This window comes from Pseudophryne corroboree, chromosome 4 (assembly GCF_028390025.1).
Source record: "Pseudophryne corroboree isolate aPseCor3 chromosome 4, aPseCor3.hap2, whole genome shotgun sequence".
NCBI lineage: Eukaryota > Metazoa > Chordata > Amphibia > Anura > Myobatrachidae > Pseudophryne > Pseudophryne corroboree.
The window spans coordinates 814,469,427-814,491,227 of NC_086447.1; the positions used below are offsets into that span (position 1 = coordinate 814,469,427).

Consider the following 21,801-nt stretch of genomic DNA (forward strand, 5'->3'; position numbering starts at 1 on the left):
CTAACCCAACTAGTGCTGCAACAACACGGGTGGATTCTGAATTTTCCAAAATCTCAGTTGACCCCGACGACACGTCTGCTGTTCCTGGGAATGATTCTGGACACGGTTCAGAAAAAGGTGTTTCTTCCGGAGGAGAAAGCCAGGGAGTTATCCGAACTTGTCAGGAACCTCCTAAAACCAGGGAAAGTGTCTGTGCATCAATGCACAAGAGTCCTGGGAAAGATGGTGGCTTCTTACGAAGCGATTCCATTCGGCAGATTCCACGCACGAACTTTTCAGTGGGATCTGCTGGACAAATGGTCCGGATCACATCTGCAGATGCATCAGCGGATAACCTTATCGCCACGGACAAGGGTGTCTCTTCTGTGGTGGTTGCAGAGTGCTCATCTGTTAGAGGGCCGCAGATTCGGCATACAGGACTGGGTCCTGGTGACCACGGATGCCAGTCTGAGAGGCTGGGGAGCGGTCACACAGGGAAGAAACTTCCAGGGAGTATGGTCAAGCCTGGAGAGGTCTCTTCACATAAATATACTGGAGCTAAGAGCGATTTACAATGCTCTAAGTCTGGCAAAACCCCTGCTTCAGGGTCAGCCGGTGTTGATCCAGTCGGACAACATCACGGCAGTCGCCCACGTAAACAGACAGGGCGGCACAAGAAGCAGGACAGCAATGGCAGAAGCTGCAAGGATTCTTCGCTGGGCGGAAGATCATGTGATAGCACTGTCAGCAGTATTCATTCCGGGAGTGGACAACTGGGAAGCAGACTTCCTCAGCAGACACGATCTTCACCCGGGGGAGTGGGGACTTCACCCAGAAGTCTTCCACATGATTGTGAACCGTTGGGAAAAACCAATGGTGGATATGATGGCGTCCCGCCTCAACAAAAAACTGGACAGGTATTGCGCCAGGTCAAGAGACCCTCGGGCAATAGCTGTGGACGCTCTGGTAACACTGTGGGTGTTCCAGTCAGTGTATGTGTTCCCTCCTCTGCCTCTCATACCAAAAGTACTGAGAATTATACGGCAAAAGGGAGTAAGAACGATACTAGTGGCTCCGGATTAGCCAAGAAGAACTTGGTACCCGGAACTTCAGGAGATGCTCACGGAGGATCCGTGGCCTCTACCTCTAAGACGGGACCTGCTTCAGCAGGGACCGTGTCTATTCCAAGACTTACCGCGGCTGCGTTTGACGGCATGGCGGTTGAACGCCGAATTCTAAGGGAAAAAGGCATTCCGGAAGAGGTCATTCCTACACTGGTAAAAGCCAGGAAGGAGGTGACTGCACAACATTATCACCGCATTTGGAGAAAATATGTTGCGTGGTGTGAGGCCAGGAAGGCCCCCACGGAGGAATTTCAACTGGGTCGATTCCTACATTTCCTGCAAACAGGATTGTCTATGGGCCTCAAATTGGGGTCCATTAAGGTTCAAATTTCGGCCCTGTCGATTTTCTTCCAGAAAGAATTGGCTTCAGTTCCTGAAGTCCAGACTTTTGTAAAAGGAGTACTACATATACAGCCCCCGGTTGTGCCCCCAGTGGCACCGTGGGATCTTAATGTAGTCTTGGATTTTCTCAAATCCCATTGGTTTGAGCCGCTCAAATCGGTGGAGTTGAAGTATCTTACATGGAAAGTAACCATACTACTGGCCCTGGCTTCAGCCAGGAGAGTATCAGAATTGGCGGCTTTATCATATAAGAGCCCATATCTGATTTTCCATACGGACAGGGCAGAACTGCGGACACGTCCTCATTTTCTGCCTAAGGTGGTGTCAGCGTTTCACCTGAAGCAGCCTATTGTGGTGCCTGCGGCTACTAACGATTTGGAGGATTCCAAGTTGTTGGACGTGGTCCGGGCATTGAAAATATATATTTCAAGAACGGCGGGAGTCAGAAAGTCTGATTTATCTGTTTATATTGTATGCACCCAACAAGATGGGTGCTCCTGCTTCTAAGCAGACGATTGCTCGTTGGATTTGTAGCACAATTCAACTTGCATATTCTGTGGCAGGCTTGCCACAACCTAAATCTGTCAAGGCCCATTCCACAAGGAAAGTGGGCTCATCCTGGGCGGCTGCCCGGGGGGTCTCGGCATTACAACTCTGCCGAGCTGCTACTTGGTCAGGGGCAAACACGTTTGCAAAATTCTACAAATTTGATACCCTGGCTGAGGAGGACCTTGAGTTCTCTCATTCGGTGCTGCAGAGTCATCCGCACTCTCCCGCCCGTTTGGGAGCTTTGGTATAATCCCCATGGTCCTGACGGAGTCCCCAGCATCCACTTAGGACGTTAGAGAAAATAAGAATTTACTTACCGATAATTCTATTTCTCGTAGTCCGTAGTGGTTGCTGGGCGCCCATCCCAAGTGCGGATTGTCTGCAATACTTGTACATAGTTATTGTTACAAACAAATTCGGGTTGTTATTGTTGTGAGCCGTCTGTTCAGAGGCTCCTACGTTTGTCATACTGTTAACTGGGTTCAGATCACAAGTTATACGGTGTGATTGGTGTGGCTGGTATGAGTCTTACCCGGGATTCAATATCCTTCCTTATTGTGTACGCTCGTCCGGGCACAGTATCCTAACTGAGGCTTGGAGGAGGGTCATAGGGGGAGGAGCCAGTACACACCACCTAATCCTAAAGCTTTATTTTTGTGCCCTGACGGAGTCCCCAGCATCCACTACGGACTACGAGAAATAGAATTATCGGTAAGTAAATTCTTATTATCCCTGTCTAGGGTATTAATATTATCTGACAGGGTATCAGACCCTGCTGCAGCAGCACTATTCATGCTGAGGCAATTGCAGGTCTCAGTATAATACCTGAGTGTGTATATACAGACTTCAGGATAGCCTCCTGCTTTTTATCAGCAGGCTCCTTCAAAGTGGCCGTATCCCAAGACGGCAGTGCCACCTTTTATGACAATTGTGTGAGCGCCTTATCCACCCTAGGGGATATCTCCCAACGTGACCTATCCTCTGGCGGGAAAGGGTACGCCAGCAGTAACTTTCTAGAAATTACCAGTTTCTTATCGGGGGAACCCACGCTTCTTCACACACTTCATTCACTCATCTGATGGGGGAACAAAACACCGGCTTGCTTTTTCTCCCCAAACATAAAACCCCTTGGGTTAATGTCAGAAATTTGTAACATTTTTCATTGCCGAGATCATGCAAGGGATGTTCCTAGTGGATTGTGTATATGTCTCAACCTCGTCGACACTGGAGTCAGACTCAGTGTCGACATCTGTGTCTGCCATCTAAGGTAACGGGCGTTTTTTTTGAGCCCCTGATGGCCTTTGAGACGCCTGGGCAGGCGCGGGCTGAGAAGCCGGCTGTCCCACAACTGTTATGTCATCCAGCCTTTTATGTAAGGAGTGGACATTGTCGGTTAATACCTTCCACCTATCCATCCACTCTGGTGTCGACATCCCATTTATCGGCCTCTGCTCCGCCTCCATATAAGCCTCCTCATCAAACATGTCGACACAGCCGTACCGACACACCACACACACACAGGGAATGCTCTGACTGAGGACAGGACCCCACAAAGCCCTTTGGGGAGACAGAGAGAGAGAGTATGCCAGCACACACCAGAGCGCTATATAATTTAGGGATTAACACTATAACCGAGTGAATTTTCCTGAATAGCTGCTTGTATACACAATATTGCGCCTAAATTTAGTGCCCCCCCTCTTTTTAACCCTTTGAGCCTGAAAACTACAGGGGAGCTGTCTTCCAGCTGCACTGTGAAGAGAAAATGGCGCCAGTGTGCTGAGGGAGATAGCCCCGCCCCTTTTTCGGCTGACTTTACTCCCGCTTTTTTATGGATTCTGGCAGGGGTATTTATCACATATATAGCCTCTGGGACTATATATTGTGATTATTTTGCCAGCCAAGGTCTTAATATTGCTGCTCAGGGCCCCCCCCCCCCAGCGCCCTGCACCCATCAGTGACTGGAGTGTGAGGTGTACATGAGGAGCAATGGCGCACAGCTGCAGTGCTGTGCGCTACCTTGGTGAAGACTGAAGTCTTCTGCCGCCGATTTTCCGGACCATCTTGTTGCTTCTGGCTCTGTAAGGGGGACGGCGGCGCAGCTCCGGGAACGAACACCAAGGACGGGTCCTGCGGTCGATCCCTCTGGAGCTAATGGTGTCCAGTAGCCTAAGAAGCCCAAGCTAGCTGCAAGCAGGTAGGTTCGCTTCTTCTCCCCTTAGTCCCTCATAGCAGTGAGCCTGTTGCCAGCAGGTCTCACTGTAAAATAAAAAAACCTAAAATATACTTTCTTTCTAGGAGCTCAGGAGAGCCCCTAGTGTGCATCCAGCTCGGCCGGGCACAAGATTCTAATTGAGGTCTGGAGGAGGGTCATAGTGGGAGGAGCCAGTGTACACCAGGTAGTCCTAAAGCTTTCTTTAGTTGTGCCCAGTCTCCTGCGGTGCCGCTATTCCCCATGGTCCTGACGGAGTCCCCAGCATCCACTAGGACGTCAGAGAAACCTTTGTTTTCGGATGGCTCAATGTACACAGACTTTGCTTAATACACAACGTTATTACAATTATTGTATTAAATGACCTTCAGGCTGTGTGTATATGAAACAAATGAATTGTGTGAATGTACACACACTTTGTTGACTGCACAAAGTTATTAAAAATATTGGTTAAAATTACCTTCAGGCTATGAGTATAAGGTGTATATGAAAAATGCATTGTGCTTAGATTTAGGTCCCATCACCATGATGGTATGAGATTATTCCAAAATATGGAAAAATCAGATATCCAAAATACTCCTGGTCCCAAGCATTTTGGATAAGAGAGAAGGAAAAAAAACAACACCACACACACACAGTATATACTAGAGTATAAGTCGACCCGAATATAAGCCGAGGCACCTAATTTTACCACAAAAAAATAAGAATTTACTCACCGGTAATTCTATTTCTCGTAGTCCGTAGTGGATGCTGGGAACTCCGTAAGGACCATGGGGATAGCGGGCTCCGAAGGAGGCTGGGCACTCCAGAAAGATCTTAAACTACCTGGTGTGCACTGGCTCCTCCCACTATGACCCTCCTCCAAGCCTCAGTTAGGACACCGTGCCCGGACGAGTGTACACAATAAGGAAGGATTTTGAATCCCGGGTAAGACTCATACCAGCCACACCGTATAACTCGTGATATGAAACCCAGTTAACAGTATGAAACAACCGAGCCTCTCAACAGATGGCTCAACAATAACCCGATTTAGTTAACAATAACTACGTACAAGTATTGCAGATACACTGCACTTGGGATGGGCGCCCAGCATTCACTACGGACTACGAGAAATAGAATTACCGGTGAGTAAATTCTTATTTTCTCTGACGTCCTAGTGGATGCTGGGAACTCCGTAAGGACCATGGGGATTATACCAAAGCTCCCAAACGGGCGGGAGAGTGCGGATGACTCTGCAACACCGAATGAGAGAACTCCAGGTCCTCCTCAGCCAGGGTATCAAATTTATAGAATTTTGCAAACGTGTTTGCCCCTGACCAAGTAGCAGCTCGGCAAATCTGTAAAGCCGAGACCCCTCGGGCAGCCGCCCAAGATGAGCCCACCTTCCTTGTGGAATGGGCATTGACAGATTTTGGCTGTGGCAGGCCTGCCACAGAATGTGCAAGCTGAATTGTACTACAAATCCAACGAGCAATAGTCTGCTTAGAAGCAGGAGCACCCAGCTTGTTGGGTGCATATAGGATAAACAGCGAGTCAGATTTTCTGACTCCAGCCGTCCTGGAAACATATATTTTCAGGGCCCTGACCACGTCTAACAACTTGGAGTCCTCCAAGTCCCTAGTAGCCGCAGGCACCACAATAGGCTGGTTCAGGTGAAACGCTGACACCACCTTAGGGAGAAACTGGGGACGAGTCCTCAATTCTGCCCTATCCATATGGAAAATCAGATAAGGGCTTTTACAGGACAAAGCCGCCAATTTTGATACTCGCCTGGCCGAAGCCAAGGCCAATAACATGACCACCTTCCACGTGAGATATTTCAGATCCACGGTTTTTAGTGGTACAAACCAATGTGATTTTAAGAAACTCAACACCACGTTGAGATCCCAAGGTGCCACAGGGGGCACAAACGGGGGCTGAATATGCAGCACTCCCTTTACAAAAGTCTGAACTTCAGGTACTGAAGCTAGTTCTTTTTGAAAGAAAAAAAAAAAAAAAAAAAAAATCGACAGAGCCGAGATCTGTACCTTAATGGAGCCCAGTTTTAGGCCCATATTCACTCCTGCTTGCAGGAAATGCAGAAATCGACCTAGTTGAAATTCCTCTGTTGGGGCCTTTTCGGCCTCACACCATGCAACATACTTCCGCCATATGCGGTGATAACGATTTGCTGTAACCTCTTTCCTAGCTTTAATAAGCGTAGGAATGACTTCCTCCGGAATTCCCTTTTCCTTCAGGATCCGGCGTTCAACCGCCATGCCGTCAAACGCAGCAAGTTTTGGAACAGACAGGGCCCCTGCTGCCGCAGGTCCTGTCTGAGCGGCAGAGGCCATGGGTCCTCTGATATAATTTTTTGAAGTTCTGGGTACCAAGCTCTTCTTGGCCAATCCGGAACCACGAGTATCGTTCTTACTCCTCGCCTTCTTATTATTATTCTCAATACCTTTGGTATGAGGGGCAGAGGAGGGAACACATAAAACGACTGGTACACCCACGGTGTTACCAGAGCGTCCACAACCATCGCCTGAGGGTCCCTTGACCTGGCGCAATATCTTTTATAGCTTTTTGTTGAGGCGGGACGCCATCATGTCCACCTGTGGCCTTTCCCAAAGGTGTACAATCCTTTGGAAGACTTCTGGATGAAGTCCCCACTCTCCCGGGTGGAGGTTGTGTCTGCTGAGAAGATCAGCTTCCCAGTTGTCCACTCCGGGAATGAACACTGTTGACAGTGCTAACACATGATTTTCCGTCCATCGGAGAATCCTTGTGGCTTTTGCCATCGCCATCCTGCTTCTTGTGTCGCCCTGTCGGTTTACATGGGCGACCGCCGTGATGTTGTCTGATTGGATCAGTACCGGCTGGTTTTGAAGCAGAGGCCTTGCCTGTGTAGAGAAGTCACCTGACTTGACCAAAGTCCTTGGAATTTTCTTCCCTGTGTGACTGCCCCCAGCCTCAAAGGCTGGCCTCCATGGTCACTAGGACCTAGTCCAGTATGTCGAACCTGTGGCCCTCCTTAAGATGGGCACTCTGCAGCCACCATTTTAGAGATACCCTGGTCCTTGGAGACAGGGTTATCAGCCGATGCATTTGAAGATGCGATCCGGACCACTTGTCCAACAGGTCCCACTGAAAAGTTCTTGCATGGAACCTGCCGAATGGGATTGCTTCGTAGGAAGCTACCCTTTTTCCCAGGATTCACGTGCAATGATGCACCGATACCCGTTTTGGCTTCAGGAGGTCTTTGACTAGAGATGACAGCTCCTTGGCTTTCTCCTCCCGGAGAAACACTTATTTCTGGTCTGTGTCCAGAACCATCCCCAGGAACAGTAGACGTGTCATAGGAACCAGCTGTGACTTTGGACTGTTTAGAATCCAACTCTGCTGTTGTAGCACTTTCCAAAATAGTGCTACCCCGACTAGCAACTGCTCCTTGGACCTCGCCCTTATAAGGAGATTGTCCAAGTACGGGATAATTAAAACTCCCTTTTTTCGAAGGAGTATCATCATTTCGGCCATTACCCCGGTAAACACCCTCGGTGCCTTGTACAGTCCTGTCTGGACTTGGTAATGGTAATCCTGTACCACCAATCTGAGGTACTTCTGGCGAGGATGGTAAATGGGGACATGCAGGTAAGCATCCTTGATGTCCTGGGATACCATGTAATCCCCCTCGTCCAGGCTTGCAATAAATGCCCCGAGCGATTCCATCTTGAACTTGAATCTTTTTATGTATGTGTTCAAGGATTTTAATATAAATGGGTCACACCGAACCATGCGGTTTCGGTACCCCAACCCGTGTAGAATAGTAACCCCGTCGTTGTTGAAGTAGGGGCACTTGAGTATTACCTGTTGGGAATACTGCTTATTAATTGCCTTTAGTACAGCCTCCCTGCCTGAGGGAGTTGTCGGCAAGCCATAATCTAGGAAACGGCTGGGGGGAGATATCTCGAATTCCAGCTTGTACCCCTGACATACTTCTTGAAAGAAACAGGGATCCACCTGTGAGCGAGCCCACTTATCGCTGAAATTTTTTTTAGACGGCCCCCCACCGTACCTGGCTACACCTGTGGAGCCCCCGCGTCATGCTGTGGACTCAGAGGAAGCGAGAGAAGAATTTTGAATCTGGGAGCAGGCTGACTGGTGCAGCTTTTTCCCTCTTCCCTTGTCTCTGTACAGAAGGGAAACGCCTTTGACCCGCTTGCTTTTCTGAAGCCGAAAGGACTGTACCTGATACAGTGCTTTCTTAGTCTGTGAGGGAACCTGAGGTAAAAATATTTCTTCCCAGCTGTGGCTGTGGATACGAGGTCCCAGAGACCATCCCCAAATAATTCCTCACCCTTATAAGGCAGAATCTTTTTAAAGTCAGCATCACCTGTCCCGTGACAGGTCTCTAATACCCTCCTGACAGAATGGACATTACATTCATTTTGGATGCCAGCCGGCAACATGTCCCTCTGTGCATCCCTCATATATAAGACGACGTCTTTAATATGTTCTCATGTTTGACAGGGTCACCGATCACGCTGCAGCAGCACGATCTGCAGGTCTCCGTCTAGTACCTGAGTGTGTAAATACAGACTTCAGGATATCCTCCTGTCTTTTATCAACAGGTACCTTCAAAGTGGCCGTTCCTAAAACGGCAGTGCCACCTTTTTTGACAACCGTGTGAGCGCCTTATCCACCCTAGGGGATATCTCCCAGCGTAACTTATCCTCCTGGCGGGAAAGGGTACGCCATCAGTAACCTTAGAAATTACCAGTTTCTAAACGGGGGAACTTTTCACACACTTCATTTATTCATCTGATGGGGGAACAAAACACTGCCTGTTTTTTCTCCCCAAACCTAAAAACCCATTTTTAGAGGTGCTTGGGTTAATGTCAGAAATGTGTAACATTTTTTATTGCCGGGATCAAGTCACGGATGTTCCTAGTGGATTGTGTATATGTCTCAACCTTGTCGACACTGGAGTCAGACTCCGTGTCGACATCTGTGTCTGCCATCTGAGAGAGCGGGCGTTTTTGAGCCCCTGATGGCCTTTGAGACGCCTGGGCAGGCGCGGGCTGAGAAGCCGGCTGTCCCACAGCTGTTACGTCATCCACCCTTTTATGTAAGGAGTTGACACTGTCGGTTAATACCTTTCACCTATCCATCCACTCTGGTGTCGGCCCCACAGGGGGCTACATCACATATATCGGCCTCTGCTCCGTCACCATATAAGCCTCCTCATTCAACATGTCGACACAGCCGTACCGACACACCGCAGACACACAGGGAATGCTCTAAACGAGGACAGGACCCACAAAAGCCCTTTGGGGGGACAGAGTGAGAGTATGCCAGCACACACCAGAGCGCTATATAATGCAGGGACTAACTGAGTTATGTCCCCTATAGCTGCTTTTTTTATATATGTATACTGCGCCTAAATTAAATGCCCCCCCTCTCTTTTTTAACCCTTTTCTGTGTTGTAAACTGCAGGGGAGAGCTAGGGAGCTTCCCTCCATCGGAGCTGTGAGGGAAAATGGCGCCAGTGTGCTTGAGGGAGATAGCTCTGCCCCTTTTCCGCGGCCTATTCTCCCGCTTTTTTATGGAATCTGGCAGGGGTATTTACCTCATATATAGCCCCTGGGGCTATATATTGAGGTATTTTTGCCAGCCAAGGTGTTTTTATTGCTGCCTCAGGGCGCCCCCCCCCCGGCGCCCTGCACCCTCAGTGACCGGAGTGTGAAGTGTGTGAGAGGAGCAATGGCGCACAGCTGCAGTGCTGTGCGCTACCTTGGTGAAGACCGAGTCTTCATGCCGCCGATTTTCCGGACCATCTTCTTGCTTCTGGCTCTGTAAGGGGGACGGCGGCGCGGCTCCGGGACCGAACACCAAGGACTGGGCCTGCGGTCGATCCCTCTGGAGCTAATGGTGTCCAGTAGCCTAAGAAGCCCAATCCGGCTGCAAGCAGGCGAGTTCGCTTCTTCTCCCCTTAGTCCCTCGCTGCAGTGAGCCTGTTGCCAGCAGGTCTCACTGAAAATAAAAAAACCTAAGTCTATTTCTTTCTAAGAGCTCAGGAGAGCCCCTAGTGTGCATCCAACCTCGGCCGGGCACGAAATCTAACTGAGGCTTGGAGGAGGGTCATAGTGGGAGGAGCCAGTGCACACCAGGTAGTCTAAGATCTTTCTGGAGTGCCCAGCCTCCTTCGGAGCCCGCTATCCCCATGGTCCTTACGGAGTTCCCAGCATCCACTAGGACGTCAGAGAAACTGGGAAAAATTACTGACTCGAGGATAAGCCTAGGGTGGGAAATGCACGGTGCCGGGGGTTTTCATGCTCAGGGTGTCATGCTCGTTGCCAGGGGTTTCATGCGGTAGGTGTTATGCTTGTTGCCAGGGGGTAATGCTTGTTGCTAGGGTTGTGCCCCCAGTGCCACATATACCCCCAGTGACATATCTCCCCACAGTGCCAGATAAAAACATGCCCCCGCTGCTTCGCCCCCAGTAGTTATGCCCCTTCTTTGCCCCCAGTAGTTGTGCCCCCTCTTTCATTACCCCCAGTAGTTATGCCCTCTTTCTTTGCCCCCAGTAGTTATGCCCCCTCTTTCATTGCCCCCAGTAGTTATGACCCCTCTTTCTTTGCCCTCAGTAATTGTGCCCCCTTTCTTTGCCCCCAGTAGTTGTGCCACCTTTCTTTGCCCCGTTACTGTGCCCCCGTTGCCGCTTACAAACACACAACACACACTAAAACAATACTTACCACTGCCCCGCTCCTGCTTCCCGACCGCTTCTTCTGCTGCTGCGCTGCTCCGCTCCGTCTGGCCGCCCGCTCCGGCACCTGCTTCCCGGCACCCGATCATCTCTATGGGAGAGACGTCATGACGTCTCTCCCATAGCAACACCGCACAGACACTAGAGGTCAATAATGACCTGTAGTGTCTGTCCCTGGAGCCGGCTGCAGCGGACGCCCACACAGCCCACGGCGTCTGCTGCAGCCGTTGACTCGAGTATAAGCCGAGGGGGGCTTTTTCAGCTTAGAAAAATGTGCTGAAAAAGTCGGCTTATACTCGAGTATATACACACACTTTTTTTTTTATGTAATCTTAATATTGGTAAAGAGCCAATCACCTTGACCGATTTCTTGGCGTATTTATCAAGTGCAGCACCCTGAGACTTAAAGATTTTCACATTCGCCTTCAACAAGTCTTTTCTTTCCATGCCCTCTCTCCTTGGCATGGAGCCCACCAGAATGGCACAATCTATATCTTTAAACGCGACCTCCTCCTTGTCTGTAGCAGTCACATCTGCAAATACAACACAACATCTCAAAACTATTGCATAACCCTGCTCAACAAGTAACTTCTATCCATGCTGCTTTTGCCATGGCCATTATTCATAGGGTAGGTTCCCATAGGCCTTTCAGCAGAGCTGCTGAATGTAGTTTACAGATGTACATAAATGGCATATGTAAGAAGCTCAATACATATTTTCTAGCTTTGCAAAGGTATACTGCATAAACCTGTGCAAAAGTCTACAACAGAATAACTGTAAACAGTCCTGCAATACACAAGTAGAATAGAACATTAAATTGCTATACAAGTGGTTTTTCAGGTGGTTAGATATTACCTTTACCCTACAGATAAATCTAGAATAGCACATGAAGTAAACATTTTACTTTGAACTTTGTTTCAGGAATATGTTTTTAATAGTGGGTTAAATGGTTACACAAAGTGAAGTCATGCTGCAAGGTTTTCTGTTCAAACACCTCTTTAAAATGAGTAGTGTGGTTTATGTTTATAATACAGATTTACGGAGATTACGCTGAAGTGATAAGACCTACAATTTAGCTCCAGTTGAAAAGCATTATTTTCCCCATTTACGGCCCAATATGAGCTGAACAGCACACACAGGACAAAAGTAATGCAGCGTATATTATGCTGCTCTCATTATTTCTTAGTGTGGCCAGTTTGCCATAAAATGTTCAACTCCTAAAATATTCAGTCTCCAACTTCAGTAATTAAGTTCTGGAGCACCACTGCAGCCAGACTGGCCATGCAGCACATAATACTCATTTCTTTCACAATTCCTACTGTCAATGGGATACAAACAGTTTTGGAACTGGGCCTGCCACCCCCTCATCTTCTACTGAGTGAAGAACAGTGAAGGGACGCTCCATTTGCAGACTATTATACAAGTGCAGGACTCCATTAAGTTTTTACAGACAGCGCATCATGTGGAATAACACTGCTGTTATCATACTGTGCAAACAGGTTATAGAGGGTCAATCCCATTAGCCACAAAAAGTGGCAAGTTGCTGTTCTAACAGCACAGACAGGCCGGCAACACCGCAACTTGCCCCCCTCGCTGCCTGATCTCTCCCTCTACCTTTTGAACACAACCCTATGTGGCCACAAACAAATCTGCGAGTCCAGCTGTATGCTGTATTTACTCAGGGATAACTGGTTTGAGCCCATAGTGTGAACTTCGTGGTTTAAGTGAAGTTACGTTTATTTTGCCCCATGTAAAATTGTATATAGTTTCTCTATTGCGCACCAAAAATGTATACATTTAACCAAAAAAGCCTCCACGATGCATTTGCACTTTAGTCATTCAGGGGCTATTCAAATGTTTTCCCCACAGCTATCAATATGGGGCACAAAACAGAACAATTCAATTGTTGTTCTGTTCAGGCACCCATTAGCCACGGTAGACATTTTTCTTGCAGACAGCTAAATTGGCGATATTAAAAAAAAAAAAAAAAAAAAACACCCAAAACCCTGAAGTTTCCAATTTGATTGTTAAAAAGGGAAGACAATTAAAATAAGAATTTACTTACCGATAATTCTATTTCTCGGAGTCCGTAGTGGATGCTGGGGTTCCTGAAAGGACCATGGGGAATAGCGGCTCCGCAGGAGACAGGGCACAAAAAGTAAAGCTTTTCCAGATCAGGTGGTGTGCACTGGCTCCTCCCCCTATGACCCTCCTCCAGACTCCAGTTAGGTACTGTGCCCGGACGAGCGTACACAATAAGGGAGGATTTTGAATCCCGGGTAAGACTCATACCAGCCACACCAATCACACCGTACAACTTGTGAGCTAAACCCAGTTAACAGTATGATAACAAAAGGAGCCTCTGAAAGACGGCTTCCTACAACAATAACCCGATTTTTGTAACAATAACTATGTACAAGTATTGCAGAATAATCCGCACTTGGGATGGGCGCCCAGCATCCACTACGGACTCCGAGAAATAGAATTATCGGTAAGTAAATTCTTATTTTCTCTATCGTCCTAGTGGATGCTGGGGTTCCTGAAAGGACCATGGGGATTATACCAAAGCTCCCAAACGGGCGGGAGAGTGCGGATGACTCTGCAGCACCGAATGAGAGAACTCCAGGTCCTCTTTTGCCAGGGTATCAAATTTGTAAAATTTTACAAACGTGTTCTCCCCCGACCACGTAGCTGCTCGGCAGAGTTGTAATGCCGAGACCCCTCGGGCAGCCGCCCAAGATGAGCCCACCTTCCTTGTGGAATGGGCATTTACATATTTTTTGCTGTGGCAAGCCTGCCACAGAATGTGCAAGCTGAATTGTACTACAAATCCAACGAGCAATAGTCTGCTTAGAAGCAGGAGCACCCAGCTTGTTGGGTGCATACAGGATAAACAGCAAGTCAGATTTCCTGACTCCAGCCGACCTGGAAACTATATTTTCAGGGCCCTGACAACATCCAGCAACTTGGAGTCCTCCAAGTCCCTAGTAGCCGCAGGCACCACAATAAGCTGGTTCAGGTGAAACGCTGACACCACCTTAGGGAGAAACTGGGGACGAGTCCACAGCTTTGCTCTGTCCGAATGGACAATCAGATATGGCTTTGTGAGATAAAGCCGCCAATTCTGACACTCGCCTGGCCGAGGCCAGGACCAACAGCATGGTCACTTTCCATGTGAGATATATCAAATCCACAGATTTGAGTTGTTTAAAACAATGTGATTTTAGGAATCCCAAACTACGTTGAGATCGCCCAGTGCCACTGGAGACATCAAAAAGGGGTTGTATATGCAGTACTCCCTTAACTTCTGGACTTCAGGAACTGAAGCCAATTTCTTTCTGGAAGAAAATCGACCGGTCGAAATTTGAACCTTAATGGACCCCAATTTGAGACCCATATACACTCCTGCTTGCAGGAATGTAGGAATTAACCTAGTTGAAATTCTTCCGTGGAGCCTTCCTGGCCTCACACCATGGAACATATTTTCACCTAAGCGGTGATAATGTTGTGCGGTCACCTCCTTCCTGGCTCTGACCAGGGTAGGGATGACCTCTTCCGGAATGCCTTTTTCCCTTAGGATCCGGCGTTCACCCGCCCTGGCGTCAACGCAGCTGCGGTAAGTCATGGAACAGACATGATTCCTGCTGAATCAAGATCCTTTCTAGTATCTCTTGAAGTTCCGGGTACCAAGTTCTTCTTGGCCCAAACCGGAACCACGAGTATAGTTCTTACTCCTCTCCTTCCTATCATTCTCCATACACTGGGTATGAAAGGCAGAGGAGGGAACACATACACCGACTGGTACACCCACGGTGTTACCAGAGCGTCCCAGCTATTGCATGAGGGTCTCTAGACCTGGCGCTTCATGTGGGACGCCATCATAACCACCTTTGGTCTTTCCCAACGGTTTACAAACATGTGGAAACTTCCAGATGAAGTTCCCACTTTTCCGGGTGGAATTCATTTATGCTGAGGAAATCTTCCTAGTTGTCCACTCCCGGAATGAACACTGCTGACAGTGTTATCACATGATCTTTCGCCCAGCGAAGAATCCTTGCTGTCATTGCCCTCCTGCTTCTTGTGCCGCCCCGTCTGTTTACGTGGGCGACTGCCATGATGATGTCCTACTGGATCAGCACCGGTTGACTTTGAAGCAGAGGTCTTCCTAGGCTCAGAGCATCGTAAACTGCCCTTAGCTCCAGTATATTCATGTGGAGAGAAATCTCCAGACTTGACCACACTTCCTTGGAAATTTCTTCCTTGTGTGACTGTTCCCCAGCCTCTCAGGCTGGCATCCGTGGTCACCAGAACACAGTCCTGAATGCTGAATGTGCTGCCCTCTAGAAGATGAGCACTCTGCAGCCCCCACAGAAGAGACACCCTTGTCCTTGGAGACAGGGTTATCCGCTGATGCATCTGAAGATGCGATCCGGACCATCCGTCCAGCAAATCCCCCTGAAAAGTTTTTGCGTGAGATCTGCCGAATGGAATCGCTTCGTAAGAAGCCACCATTTTTCCCAGGACTCCTGTGCATTGATGCACTGATACTTGGCCTGGATTTAGGAGGTTTCTGACTAGGTCGGATAACTCCCTGGCTTTCCCCTCCAGGAGAAATACCTCTTTCTGGACTATGCCCAGAATCATTCCTAGGAACAGCAGACGTATCATCGGAAAACAGCTGCGATTTTTGGAATATTTAGAATCCACTCGTGCTGTCGTAGAACTACTTTAGATAGTTCTTTTCCGACCTCCAACTGTTCTCTGGAAACTTGTCCCTTTCAGGATATCGTCCAAGTAAGGGATAATTTAGATGCCTTCTTCTTTTAAGAATCATCTTTTCGGCCATTACCTTGGTAAAGGCCCGGGGTGCCGTGGATAATTCAACGGCAGCGTCTGAAACTGATATTGACAGTTCTGTATCACGAACCAGAGGTACCCTTGTTGGGAAGGGCAAATTTGGACATGGAGGTAATCCTTGATGTCCAGGGACACCATATAGTCCCCTTTATTCCGGTTCTCTATCACTGCTCTGAGTGACTCCATCTTGATTTGAACCTTTTTATGTAAGTGTTCAAAGATTTCAGATTTAGACTATGTCTCACCAAGCCGTCTGGCTTAAGTACCACAATATAGTGTGGAGGACTAATACCCTTTTCCTTGTTGTAGGAGGGGTACTTTGATTATCACCTGCTGGAAATACAGCTTGTGAATTTTTTCCCAATACTGCCTCCTTGTCGGAGGGAGCCGTTGGTAAAGCAGGCTTCAGGAACCTGCGAGGAAAAAATGTCTCGACTCTCCAATCTGTACCCCTGGGATAATACTTGTATGATCTAGGGGTCAACTTGCGGGTGATCCCACTGCGCGCTGAGACTCTTGAGACTACCCCCCCACTGGTGGAGGGCTTCTTTTCCTGGGAAGGGGCTGCCTGCTGCAGTCTACTTCCCTTTCCTCTATGTCTGGGCAGATATGACTGGCCTTTTGCCCGCTTGCCCACATGGGAACGGAAGGATTGAGGCTGAAAAGACAGTGTCTTTTTCTGCTGAGATGTAACTTGGGGTAAAAAAGGTTGGATTTCCCAGCTGTGGCCGTGGCCCCCAGGTCCGACGGACCGACCCCAAATAACTCCTTCCCTTTATACGGCAATACTTCCATGTGCCGTATGGGATCTGTATCACCTGACCACTGTCGTGTCCATGACATCTTCTGGGAGATATGGACAACGCACTTATCTTGATGCCAGAGTGCAAATATCCCTCTGTGCATCTCGCATACATATATATAGAATGCATCCTATTAAATGCTCTATATCAATAAAATATTTTTAGTCAGGGAATTCGACCAAGCCAACCCAGCACTGCATCTCCAGGCTGATGGCGATCGCTGGTCGCAGTATAACCACCATCTGTGTGTATATACTTTTTAGGATATTTTTCCAGCTGCCTATCAGCTGGCTCCTTGAGGGCGGCCGTATTTGGAGACGGTAACGCCACTTGATAAGCGTGTGAGCGCCTTATCCACCCTAATGGGTGTTTCCCAACGCGCCCTAACTTCTGGCGGGAAAAGGTATAACGCCAATATTTGCTATCGGGGTAAACCCACGCATCATCACACACTTCATTTTATTTTATCTGATTCAGGAAAAACTACAGGTAGTTTTTTCACTTCCACATAATACCCTTTTTTGTGGTACTTGTAGTATCAGAAATATGTAACAGCTCCTTCATTGCCCTTAACGTGTGGCCCTAATGAGGAATACGTTTGTTTATTCACCGTCGACACTGGATTCAGTGTCCGTGTCTGTGTCGACCGACTGAGGTAAATGGGCGTTTTTTATAAAAAAACCCTGACGGTGTTTCTGAGACGCCTGGACCGTTACTAATTGTTTGTCGGCCGTCTCATGTCGTCAACCGACCTTGCAGCGTGTTGACATTCTCACGTAATTCCCTAAATAAGCCATCCATTCCGGTGTCGACTCCCTAGAGAGTGACATCACCATTACAGGCAATTTCTCCGCCTCCTCCAGCATCGTCCTCATACATGTCGACACACACGTACCGACACACACCTGGAATGCTCTGACAGAGGACAGGACCCCACTAGCCCTTTGGAGAGACAGAGGGAGAGTTTGCCAGCACACACCAAAAAACGCTATAATTACATAGGGACAACCTTATATAAGTGTTTCTCCCTAATAGCATCTTTATATATATATATATTTATATCGCCAATTTGTGCCCCCCCTCTCTGTTTAAACCCTGTTTCTGTAGTGCAGTGCAGGGGAGAGCCTGGGAGCCTTCTCTCCAGCCTTTCTGTGAGAGAAAAAATGGCGCTGTGTGCCGAGGAGATAGGCCCCGCCCCTTTTACGGCGGGCTCGTCTCCCGCTCTTTAGTGAAGTTTGGCAGGGGTTAAATATCTCCATATAGCCTCTGGGGGCTATATGTGAGGTATTTTTAGCCAGTATATAGGTTTACAGTTGCCTCCCAGGGCGCCCCCCCCCAGCGCCCTGCACCCTCAGTGACAGCGTGTGAAGTGTGCTGAGAGGAAAATGGCGCACAGCTGCAGTGCTGTGCGCTACCTTTAGAAGACTGTCAGAGTCTTCAGCCGCCGATTCTGGACCTCTTCTGACTTCAGCATCTGCAAGGGGGCCGGCGGCGCGGCTCCGGTGACCATCCAGGCTGTACCTGTGATCGTCCCTCTGGAGCTAATGTCCAGTAGCCAAGAAGCCAATCCATCCTGCACGCAGGTGAGTTCACTTCTTCTCCCCTCAGTCCCTCGTTGCAGTGATCCTGTTGCCAGCAGGACTCACTGTAAAATAAAAAACCTAAGCTAAACTTTCTCTAAGCAGCTCTTTAGGAGAGCCACCTAGATTGCACCCTTCTCGGCCGGGCACAAAAATCTAACTGGAGTCTGGAGGAGGGTCATAGGGGGAGGAGCCAGTGCACACCACCTGATCTGGAAAAGCTTTACTTTTTGTGCCCTGTCTCCTGCGGAGCCGCTATTCCCCATGGTCCTTTCAGGAACCCCAGCATCCACTAGGACGATAGAGAAATGTAATTAGTATTTTCATTCTGCATGTGTGACTTGTTTTAATGACCTGTTACATGTGTATGAACTGTGGACTAGAACTTTGGCATTTACTACCATCACTTAAGCCACATCACCTGGCAGAAAGCAGGCACATGCACTATACTTGCTGAACTACACATATCTTTCGATACTCTGCAAGACAAATTAAAGTTGGTTTTCATGTTTGATAGATGGAAATTGTCAAATTATACACGAGTCACACTGTGCATAGCCTGCAGGGCATGGAATCAATACAATAGTTCCTGGTATGTATAAGGCGCTCTCTGGCCACCACTGACAGCTACAGGAATAAACACATTATAGCATTTAATGGTTGCCAGTATCAATTTATGGGGCAGATTGTTAGCCACAAGCTCCCAATGAATCACTTCTGAGTTACTGTAGGTAATCATTGCACCCATTTCTTACCACCAATATCCTGCAGTCTCTGAAACCTTGTACATCACCGAATCTACCCTTATGACTGCAAAAAGTTACATCACGGGCCTGCATGATATACAAGCTAATCTTTTACATAGGTAAAAGAGCAGGGTTTGGCTTCTTAGATAAAATAGAAAGTTATACAATACTCTGCTGCAAAACAACGCAGCTAGTTCAGTATATAAAAGTGGGATTTTATTGTGGCATTATGCAAAACACACTCACTTATTACCATGAAACAAAGCACAAGCGATAATTGAAAACAAAGATGGAAAATCTGAAAATGAAGGTTTCCATGTATACACATGGTAATAAGGACATTCTACTTGGTTTGTCAAGTTGTGTCTTGAGAAACTGCATACAAAAACTATTAAATTGGTTTAAAAGGCATTGGAAAAAATTTAAGTTCCAAAGCAATAACATGCTACAGTAAACTTCTATAGGTACGTTAGAGTTTACTGGAAAAGCCAATGGAATAAATGAAGATGTTACCTTTCAGAAGAGGCAGGGCACAGTCTGCAGCTCCATCACAACTCCATCCAGTACGCCCATCATGGGGGTAATATCGAGGAGAACAAGTACGATAGACTGCAAAAAATAACATGGATCCATTAAGGAGGAAGCACACCAATTCGTTTCTGCACACAAGGGACGAGATCTACAAAGCAGCAGCCATTGCTTCAACAGGTTCCAGCTGTATATTTAAAGCTTCAATAGTATATTGTTGGTGGCGCTTTAAAATTTTTTCGAATAATTTATTAAATAGAGAGAAAATATATACACACACATACACATATACACACACACACACACTCTCTCTCTCTCATCATGTCGACATGAAATGAACACTGGTGAGGGGCATAAAGTAAGAAGGTGAATCCGGAGTCAGGGTATTTTTTGTTTTTTTTTAATCCATCCACTATAATCTTTATCCTGTGCCATCGAATTTCAGGATTAAAATAAGATTTTACTTACCGATAATTCTATTTCTCATAGTCCGTAGTGGATGCTGGGGACTCCGTCAGGACCATGGGGATTAGCGGCTCCGCAGGAGACAGGGCACAAAAGCAAGCTTTTAGGATCACATGGTGTGTACTGGCTCCTCCCCCCATGACCCCCCTCCAAGCCTCAGCTAGGTACTGTGCCCGGACGAGCGTACACAATAAGGAAGGATCTTGAATCCCGGGTAAGACTCATACCAGCCACACCAATCACACCGTACAACTTGTGATTTGAACCCAGTTAACAGTATGATAACAATGAAGTAGCCTCTAAAAAAGATGGCTCACAACAATAATAACCCGATTTTTTGTAACAATAACTACGTACAAGTAATGCAGACAATCCGCACTTGGGATGGGCGCCCAGCATCCACTACGGACTATGAGAAATAGATTTATCGGTAAGTAAAATCTTATTTTCTCTAACGTCCTAGTGGATGCTGGGGACTCCGTCAGGACCATGGGGATTATACCAAAGCTCCCAAACGGGCGGGAGAGTGCGGATGACTCTGCAGCACCGAATGAGAGAACTCCAGGTCCTCCTCAGACAGGGTATCAAATTTGTAGAATTTAGCAAACGTGTTTGCCCCTGACCAAGTAGCTGCTCGGCAAAGTTGTAAAGCCGAGACCCCTCGGGCAGCCGCCCAAGATGAGCCCACCTTCCTTGTGGAATGGGCATTTACAGATTTTGGCTGTGGCAGGCCTGCCACAGAATGTGCAAGCTGAATTGTACTACAAATCCAACGAGCAATAGTCTGCTTAGAAGCAGGAGCACCCAGCTTTTTGGGTGCCTACAATATAAACAGCAAGTCAGACTTTCTGACTCCAGCCGTCCTGGAATTATATTATATTAATATATATATAAATATATATATATATATATATATATATATATATATATATATATATATATATATATATATATATATATATATATATATATATATATATATATATATATATATTTATTTATTTATTTATTTTTTCAGGGCCCTGACAACATCTAGCAACTTGGAGTCCTCCAAGTCCCTAGTAGCCGCAGGCACCACAATAGGTTGTTTCAGGTGAAACGCTGACACCACCTTAGGAAGAAACTGGGGACGAGTCCGCAGTTCTGCCCTGTCCGAATGGAAAATTAAATATGGGCTTTTGTAAGACAAAGCCGCCAATTTTGACAATCGCCTGGCCGAGGCCAGGGCCAACAGCATGGTCACTTTCCATGTGAGATATTTCAAATCCACAGATTTTAGTGGTTCAAACCAATATGATTTGAGGAATCCCAACACTACGTTGAGATCCCACGGTGCCACTGGAGGCACACAAGGGCTGTATATGCAATACTCCCTTGACAACGTCTGGACTTCAGGAACTGAAGCCAATTCTTTCTGGAAGAAAATCTATAGGGCCGAAACTTGAACCTTAATGGACCCCAATTTGAGGCTCATAGACACTCCTGTTTGCAGGAAGTGCAGAAATCGACCTAGTTGAAATTTTTTCGTGGGGCCTTCCTGGCCTCACCCACGCAACATTTTTACCACATGTGGTGATAACGTTGTGCGGTCACCTCCTTCCTGGCTTTGACCAGGGTAGGTATGACCTCTTCCGGAATGCCTTTTCCCTTAGGATCCGGCGTTCAAACCACCATGCCGTCAAACGCAGTCGCGGTAAGTCTTGGAACAGACAAGGTCCCTGCTGGAGCAGGTCCTTTCTTAAAGGCCGATGCCACGGTTCCTCTTGGAACAGACATGGTACTTGCTGAAAGCAAATCCCTTCTTAGCTCCCGAGGCCCTTAGTCCTCTGTGAGCATCTCTTGAAGTTCCGGTTACCAAGTCCCTCTTGGCC

At 47.6% G+C, this 21,801-nt stretch overlaps 1 protein-coding gene across 1 annotated transcript in view; it reads right to left on the reverse strand.

The window, feature by feature from the left end:
- The window catches only part of MDH1 (malate dehydrogenase 1), a 103,008-nt gene that overhangs the window by 28,684 nt on the left and 52,523 nt on the right, over positions 1-21,801 (reverse strand). Inside the window, 3 exon segments of the mRNA XM_063918449.1 lie at positions 11,309-11,484; positions 19,451-19,477; positions 19,480-19,546. Of these exon segments, the coding sequence (XP_063774519.1) occupies positions 11,309-11,484; positions 19,451-19,477; positions 19,480-19,546 (270 nt within the window).